The 8,314-nt window shown below is 50.3% G+C and overlaps 2 protein-coding genes across 2 annotated transcripts; one reads left to right on the forward strand and one right to left on the reverse strand.

The window, feature by feature from the left end:
* Nucleotides 1-3,325: 3,325 nt before the first annotated feature.
* Nucleotides 3,326-5,326, forward strand: PFICI_09329 (uncharacterized protein; the record flags this gene model as incomplete). Its single annotated transcript, XM_007837910.1, has 2 exons — nucleotides 3,326-4,946; nucleotides 5,010-5,326. 2 exons carry the CDS (start codon nucleotides 3,326-3,328, stop codon nucleotides 5,324-5,326), a joined length of 1,938 nt encoding a protein of 645 aa, XP_007836101.1.
* Nucleotides 5,327-5,943: 617 nt separating this feature from the next.
* Nucleotides 5,944-7,701, reverse strand: PFICI_09330 (uncharacterized protein; the record flags this gene model as incomplete). The annotated part of the gene is made up of 1 exon (XM_007837911.1): nucleotides 5,944-7,701. The coding sequence occupies one exon, from the start codon at nucleotides 7,699-7,701 to the stop codon at nucleotides 5,944-5,946; it is 1,758 nt and encodes a 585-aa protein (XP_007836102.1).
* Nucleotides 7,702-8,314: the final 613 nt, after the last annotated feature.

An 8,314-nucleotide genomic window follows, 5' to 3' on the forward strand; every position in this document is an offset into this window, starting at 1 on the left:
TACTTGGTTCTATTGCCATTGTATACCTTTCTCGACCAGTGCTGCAACGATAGTCTATTTGGCAACGATGGTGATTGCCAAGTCTATTTCTTCTCCATCACATTCGTCTATCTCTTGCTCATGTTATTGTGATGGCGGAATTCGTAAAAGGCATTCCGTTTTCTAGAGGAAATTCCTTGGCAACTAAAGAGAAGGAGATGATGCCAGCTCAACGGTACCCGAAGAACAGGATTGCCAGCAATAGCAGACGCTTACAACGAACTATATTGTGGGCAGGGTCGGCGACAAGCGGCAGATCTGGGGGTTTGATTGGCGTGTAGCAAGTCCTGTGACGAAGACGATCTTGCACTACTTTTTGCATAACCAGAAGGTCCGTGGTCTCGCTCGCTACTAAAGTTCGATCTATCAGAATTCCTTCCGGAACGTCTAATATCCCACTCGTGAGTCTGGTCTGGCCAGCCACCGAAGTTGCCAGCATACATTGCTGTCAAGGAGGAGATTTTAACCCAAATGGATCTTTGATGTAAAGATGAAGCAGGAAATGAGGAGTAGGTTTTTTTTTTTTTTTTTTTTTTATCGTGGCTCACGAGTTTCTACCATACCGTGAAACAAGAGGGCTTATTCACGGCTGGCGCTTGCATAGAAGAACATTGAGTTGACAAGTGGAATTTAGAGCGTCCGGATATATTAATCAGTTATTTAAAACTATTCAGGCTCGAAACACATTTAGATAAGAAGTTACAAGAAGTCAAGTCCCATACAACCTTTAACTCATAGTCATCTTACAAACCATTTGCCATGGCACAACTATCGAACATTATTATAATCATTTGCAATATTCAGCATGTGTCACATACACACGATCAGCCTGTATATTTAGGACCGCCTATGGAAAACGAGCAAGCGAAGTAAAGCCCTTCTAAAGGGAGGAGGGGGAATTCTTCCTTTAATTTAAAAGTAATATAATTCACTTAGGATATAGTTCATTTCGCAATACCTGCGACTTGTGCAAATACCTGTTGCACACGATAGGTTGCACGTATATTCAAGTACAATATACAGCCTTTGGAGTAACACAGTCAATATTACATAAGGTATACATGCGTTTAATACTTGCGACTCATCTCCTCAATGGTTCAGGAAGAAAAGCCTCAGGTGCCCCATTACTGACGCTTCCATGATACAATGCATCCATGATTTGAATGGGTGCCAGGCATCATGTGGGCTGACTATAACCAAGCACGTACCACTGATTGCAACAAAAAGCAAGCCACGCCGTGAATGGGTGTCGGGTATTCTACCTAGACACCTTTGGAGGTGCTTGGCAACGGTTTCTTATTCCCAGCCTTGATACGCCCTCACAATGTCTTGTTCTCGTCGTCGTGATACGTAGACGTGGCCGCTAAATCATTGCAACCGAAATCTGCATCAAACCCAGCCATCCCACTTGGCGAACCATGCAGGGTATAAAGTCAAAAATTTGTCGCCCTTTTGTTTGAATCTAGCGCCAGAGGAGTGCCAGCATGACGGTATTGGTCGGCGTCCCTGTCTGCAAGGGGGAACTTGCATTCACACAAGGTAGGAACCAAAGTCAAAATCATGACATGTTGAAGCATCTTTAAGCTTACAAGAGGTAAATGGCACGTACACACAGTATATCAGTGTTCACGCCCCCTGAAGCCCAATGGCCCGCGGGCTCTTCAGTGGGTCTGGGGATTGGGGCCGAGATCTTTTTAGGGACACTGGATCTGGACCGCTGTCTGTTGAAATCAAGCGCCTAAAATCTTCCATGGGGGCCTGGTGCGCGTCGCAACGCGTGGCTTGACATTTAGTTGTTTCGTGTATTATTACTGACGGAACAGAAATATTTCGTCTATAAACTCTATATATTCAAGTCAATGCATTGACATTATTCTAATTCATTCAATTTCGTCAGAACATGAGTTGGCTTTGAAAATACTCAGGTACATGCCAAGATAGGTAAGCAATATGATTTGACCTGCGGCTTTAAGTCGACCGGGATCATCTTTCTCTCAATTTTAAAAATTTCAGCCGTTATGTTAGGTATTTCCAACAAGCACCGTTCAAGCCATTTGGCACCAGGGCACCAAGCTTCCCAAGCTCCTTTCTCCCCCACCCGTCCCAGTTTGAGACACGATATCTTTAGCACATTCGTGGCTTGGCAACCCCAGCCTTCACTCAAGTGCTCGCTCGATAGTATGAAGAAATATCTTGCTATTCACTAGATTTCATTCATGTTGACTTAGACCATTAGGAAGTGGCTTTCTGCTCTCTAGACGAGAAAGTCCACTGCTCCGTGAAGAGAAAGAGGGCCGCAAACCCACGGCCTAGGGAAATTGCAGTCGGGCGACTCTTCTCGAATCCTGCCAGCCTGCATAGCAGCTCATATATGTGGCGAAGCTCGTAATGATGTGACACTGCTTTTTGGGTGCTGTCGAAGAGGTGCCAAGGAGGCACCGAAAGGACAAAAACCCCCTTCTTTTGGGCCATGGACACTGGACCAGCGGCGGCCACTACTAGGCTGCCACATTATGTTGCTCTGAGTGGTTCGTCTCAACTGCTAACTCCGGAGGTAGCTCAAGTAAATGTACCTAGTGTAGAATCGGGCCCGTCGCCCGGCTGGCCGAGTCGCTGTTGGGAGAGTCTGGATTCTGTTTAGTACCGTTTGGTGGGTGGTACGTAGCTGAAGTTACTGACCCTGACCCTGGACAAATGCCTTCTTGGCAGAACCTATCACGACTCGTCCCAACCAGACCTGGGATGTCCCCCCATCAGAGGTGTACCTAAAGGTAATCCCCTCCCCCAGTCGTCTGTCAGAACCCAGAAACCCAGATGGAAAACCCTAGCACCCTCGCATAAATTCCTTTCTCTCGACGCCATGTTCGTCTCATTCTTAGCATCTTCCCGTTAGCATTCGCGCCGACGATTGTGTCTCCCTCCTCATCGTCGTGGTTGTTGTCGTCGCCGTGATCCTGTGCGGCCGAGTCAGCCAGTAATCACTCATCTGCATTGCCGCGCTACCTTACCTACTACTGCCTGCCGTCTCTGTCGGCTACTGTAGGTACGCGGTACATGCTAAACCCAACTACTTTTACGTTAGTAGCTGGCCGCGATAAGGGGTTAATTGCTACGGCTTCTTATCTCTTCTTTCTTTCCACTCCTTTGCCGAACTTTACATCTTCAAGGCGCGCCTAAGGGTCAGGAGGAACTTGACGGGACCCGCAGATTCCTCGTCAGAAGACGTGAGGACGTTGTCGGTCGCAATTATTCCCCCCCGGTATTCTACTAGGCACTGCGTTTAAAGATGGCGATATTATTACGGCAGGAGCGGGTGAAATACCTCGCGCTTGCTGGTCTTCTCGGCATCTTGGTCTTTTACCTGAGCCTCTATCACAACCTCGACGGCGGTTCTCCTCTCGTGGCCCAGAACCCTGATCTCTCAAAAGGCGGACTCGGGGGCATCAGTAATGATGGTGCTACAGTTGCTCAACCACCAGAGCAATCTCAAGCGCCGCCGCCGCCAAAGCCATGGCACAGGCCAGATGGTCACCCCATCTCCAAGCTGATTGACGAGGCGCAAATGCAATTCAATGAGCGGCTCGGAAAGCGCTCCACTACCCTGGAGCAGGCCGCTTATAGGTATCGCGAGCGTCGCGGTCGCCACCCGCCGCCAGGTTTCGACAAGTGGTTTGAGGCTGCCGTGAAGAGTGATGCCGTGATTGTCGAGGATTTTTTCGACCGTATCCACGACGACATCAACCCCTTCTGGGCTCAAGATCCCTTGGAAATGAGACGGCAGGCCCACCTGCAACCTCAGGTCATCCGGGTTCGCAATGGAAACACCACTTTTGTGACAGATAACCCGCATCGTCCCGAGTATATTCAGCTTTGGCACGCGCTGCTAGCAGAGATGCAGGAGTTTCTTCCAGATCTGGACATGGTCGTCAACGTTATGGACGAGACCCGAGTTTTGGTGCCATGGGAAGACATGGCCGAGCATATTGCCAAGGAGCAGAAGTCGCGAGACTTGTTTTCTCCCGACCTGGCATTGTCCGAGTACACCGACTACAGGCAACTCGACGAGGCCACGGGAGAGAAGCCCTATGATGTGAATTGGATCAAGGGCAAGCAGAACAAGTACTGGGACTTTTTGGTCGAGGCGTGCCCACCAGACAGCCCAGCCCGCAAGTTTGCAAGCCTGGCTTCCTTTGACTCGCCTATTGAAAATGTATACCCGACAGAGCCTCTTCCATACACGTACCAGGGCTTTGTGCAGAACTGGACCATGGCGCAAGATCCATGCCAACAGCCTCACCTTCGCGGCATGCACGGAACCTTTGTCGAGAGCCTGAGTATGTCGACGTCGACAAAACTCTTTCCCATGTTTGGCGGTTCCAAGCTCCCTCAGAACAATGAGCTGCTGGTCCCCGGAGCCATGTATCTCACCAAGCGCGTCTTCTACCACGGTGGTGATGATCACGGAGGCCCCTGGGAGACAAAGAGAAATGGGCTCATTTGGCGTGGCGTGGCTAGTGGTGGCCGCAATCACGCCGACACTTGGTGGCACTTCCAACGCCACCGGTGGGTGCAAATGATGAATGGTACAACGGTTGGTTTGGTCGAGAATGGCGATGCCGCCGCTGGACCGACCTTCACCCTGGATGGCGCCAACAAGTACAACGTCAAGGCGCGTTACAATGGCGGTATCGGCCCCTGGCTAAACACCTTCAGTGACGCCGGGTTTGTCGACCTCGAGTGCTTCCCTCAGGCCCAAGACGCTGAAGGCAAAAGACTGCCAAGTTGTCCGCACACGGATCCGTATTTCCCAATTCAGGAGTCTGTCGATATGAAGATCATGTACGATTACAAGTTTTTGCCAGATGTCGACGGCAACTCGTTCTCTGGACGTTGGCGCGGTTTCCTCAGTAAGCAAACCCTACAAAGCTCTCATACATATTGAAATATTATCTGACTCGTGAAACTTATAGTGAGCACAAGCATGCCGCTCAAATCCACCATCTACACCGAGTGGCACGACGATCGTCTAGCCCCCTGGGTACACTTTGCGCCCTTTGACAACTCCTACATGGACATCTACGCCGTCATGGAGTACTTCCTCGATGGCCACGATGATGCCGCCCGCCGCATCGCCGAGGAGGGCAAGGAGTGGGCCGACAGGGTCCTCCGACGAGAGGACATGAGGCTGTACGTGTGGAGGCTGCTCCTCGAGTACGCCCGAGTCGTTGACCCGAAGCGGGACCGCCTCGGCTATGTGGCAGACCTGACGACGGCCAAGAGCCTGTGATTTTCTGTCTGGACTTACAAAACATAATTAATGACTCTAAAAGTTTTGTGTATATATTGTATCTAACCCACAAGGGACCATCAAGCGATGTTGGAGGCTAGGCGTCGACACAAGGTCTTCCAAAGTGACCATATATTTAATAATGAGAAACGAGATACTGGTCTAATGTAAGAGAGAAATTTCAGAAAGCGAGTAGAAATCATCACAGCATTGCAACTAGTCTATCCCAGAATATGCAGGAACGCGCATTATGTATAATGGCTGCTTGAGGCACCATGTTGAATGCATAAATTCCGCCGATTTGCATCACGCGGCCTCGTCTGTGACTCAAAACGAACTTGCATTATAATATTGATTGGAGGTGGGTATATTCGATATATATGACAAGTATAACTCTAGTATGATCACACAATCATTCGAAATGACATGAGATGGTGTCAGCTCATCTTAGATGCTCTGGTTTCGGCCAACTGATGACGGACGGAGGCTCTACTCAACTCCGTGGTCGCCGGGCGGCGGACTCGGCGCCATATTTCATGGGTATCTTGCTAACCTCTCCCTAACGAACAACGTCTTCTTCGGCATATCTGTTGCTCAAGTGCACCCGAGGCTTTGCATCATATCCTTGAAACGCCACTTTTGCCAAGAGAATCCTGATATATTGATACATCAGGACTGTGAGCCGTTTCCGTCGCCGAAGACCCCGACGTGGTTGACGACGAGGGTGTGGCGGAGGCTGGAGAAGGGGTATCAATAGGTTGGCCAGCCATGTCCAGAATTTGTCCAACCACTGCATTGTCCGACGGCGCAGTTCTCTTGTCGTCGAGGGTCATCTTGTCGAGGAGCAAGGGCGGACCCATTGCTTCCCACTCCCCGTCTGCCACCTTCATCTCTTGGCCCAAATTGTTGATTAATCTCAAGCTCTTGACTCGTGGATCTCTTGTGGGGAATGAGTAGAGGTCCCGATCGGGCGCTGTCCAAGTGTCGTTTTGCAAGATGGCTTTGGCAACTTCCACCCTGTCTGTCAAAGTCGTCACCTTGAGAGGTACCCGCAGAAGAGGTTCCCATACCTCTCCAACCTCTTCGCATATTTCTCTGATTTGTCTGTCTCCAATATCCTTCATCCACCAGGGTCCCAAATTTTGCTTGGTAAAGGCACAATAGTGCGCAATGATGATTAGAGCACGTGGTCGATGTTGCTGCGCCAAGGGAATAAAAGTCCTGGGCAGAAACGTGAAGAAGGTAATGACTCTCAGGTCCATGAGTGGACTAAAGCCTGTTTCAAGCTCTTGATAAAGTGATCCAAGGTAGCGTAGTACCTCGTAGTAGATCTGTTTGTGTTCATAGTCGTCGTCTCCCGGCTGGATGGCTTCGACCATGTAGAGAAGATTATTGGGTATCCATCTTTGAGACTTGTTGAGATTTATGGGCGGCCGAAAGAACAAGGCTGCCAGGCCTGATTCGGCAATGGTGGATGGCGAAATGAGGTCGACAATGAGTCCGATGCCCCTCCAGACGACCAGCCAATCTATGATGTAGAGCGGTTTCGTTTCTGGCTCACGGAACATTTCACTGGCCAGCGCACAGATGAGCAGTGAACCAGCGAGCAAAGCAGGATAATCTTGCGGTCTTGCCAGCTCGATCGAGGTACGATAACCCTCAAAGGCCCTCGCACGATATTTGGCTGCCTTCTCCGGAGGCACAGGTTGCTTCAATATCCGGAAGTGGAGTGCAGAAAGACCCATTAGAGTCTGCATGAGGAACGGTGACTCAAAGGCCAGCTGTGGAATGGTGACTCTGAGCACAGTATCAGTGGCACCCTGGCGGCCACCCTCAATATTGAAGGAGTGACACGTCTCAGCGGTATAAAACCATAGCATCTTCATATCCACAGCATCCGAGGTGCCGGCGGGGATGAACATGGGCTCGGTGACCACGGTGAGAGGGCTGTTGCTACTGCTGGTCATCTGCTGAGGGCTGTGCTCTCTGGGCGATCTTGAAGATGCAGCGGACGAGGGTGATTTGCCTGATCGGACCAAAGCCGTCGAGGTCGCCGCCGGAGTGGGATAGACGCATGTCTCCTTGCGCAGAGTGCATGAACGACAACGTGGCCGGCCTTCATCGCACTTGACTTTCCGCTGTTTGCATTGTTTACAGCCCGCTCTCGACTTTTTGTGCGGACGTTTACTATGATACGGGCGATTTATGTCCTCAGTCGAAGGTTGCGCGGCTGGAGAAGGACCGTCGGCTCCGGGGGACGGATTGTTGAGGGCAAAGTCGAGTTCGACATTGCCAAGGTCTGAAACATTATTGAAGTCCAATTCAAAGTCGAAGTCGAAGCCAACATCGGCCCCGTCATTTAAATTTGATGCCATGATGGTGTTTATCAAGTGAGGTCTAAAAGAATGAGTTGGGATGACTCAGCTCTTTGGTCTTCTCGGACTCGGACTCGGTTCTGTAGACATCAAGAAGGATGAAAGTGCAGCGAGTGTATACGCCCGAGCCAAGAACTAGTCAGACGTTCCAATGGCGATGCGAAGGAGCCGCCCACTTGTGTTGATATCCTTAGGAAAAAAAAGGTGACCTTGGCAGCGACTGTATCCGACGGGACTATCAAAAGGGCAACATTGACTGTTCACTTTTGGGAGCAGGTGTATTTTGTTGAGCCAATGTTGAATTACTCGCAATGACAAGTCCCTGGATCTACGTCAAGACTCGAGTGATTAAGCGATGGAAGGAATAGAAACCAGCTGGTTTCGGACTGGGTTACCGCCAAACGGGGCGCAGCGGCCAAGCAACCCAAGGCAGCTCTTTTTCTAGTGTGCCATAGGTTGGTTCACAGGTAAGCAGGACGCTGGGACGGAATGAATGTGCTTACACTTTGGCCCGATTGGCCCACGTAGGACTTTCCCGACATCCATGGGTGATTCGATGGCCCTATGCATCCTATCAATCGCTAAAGATTTCTAGTTCTGCAGCATCGGTCCC

Source organism: Pestalotiopsis fici (assembly GCF_000516985.1).
Source record: "Pestalotiopsis fici W106-1 unplaced genomic scaffold PFICI_Scf_6, whole genome shotgun sequence".
In the NCBI taxonomy this organism is placed as follows: Eukaryota; Fungi; Ascomycota; class Sordariomycetes; order Amphisphaeriales; family Sporocadaceae; genus Pestalotiopsis; species Pestalotiopsis fici.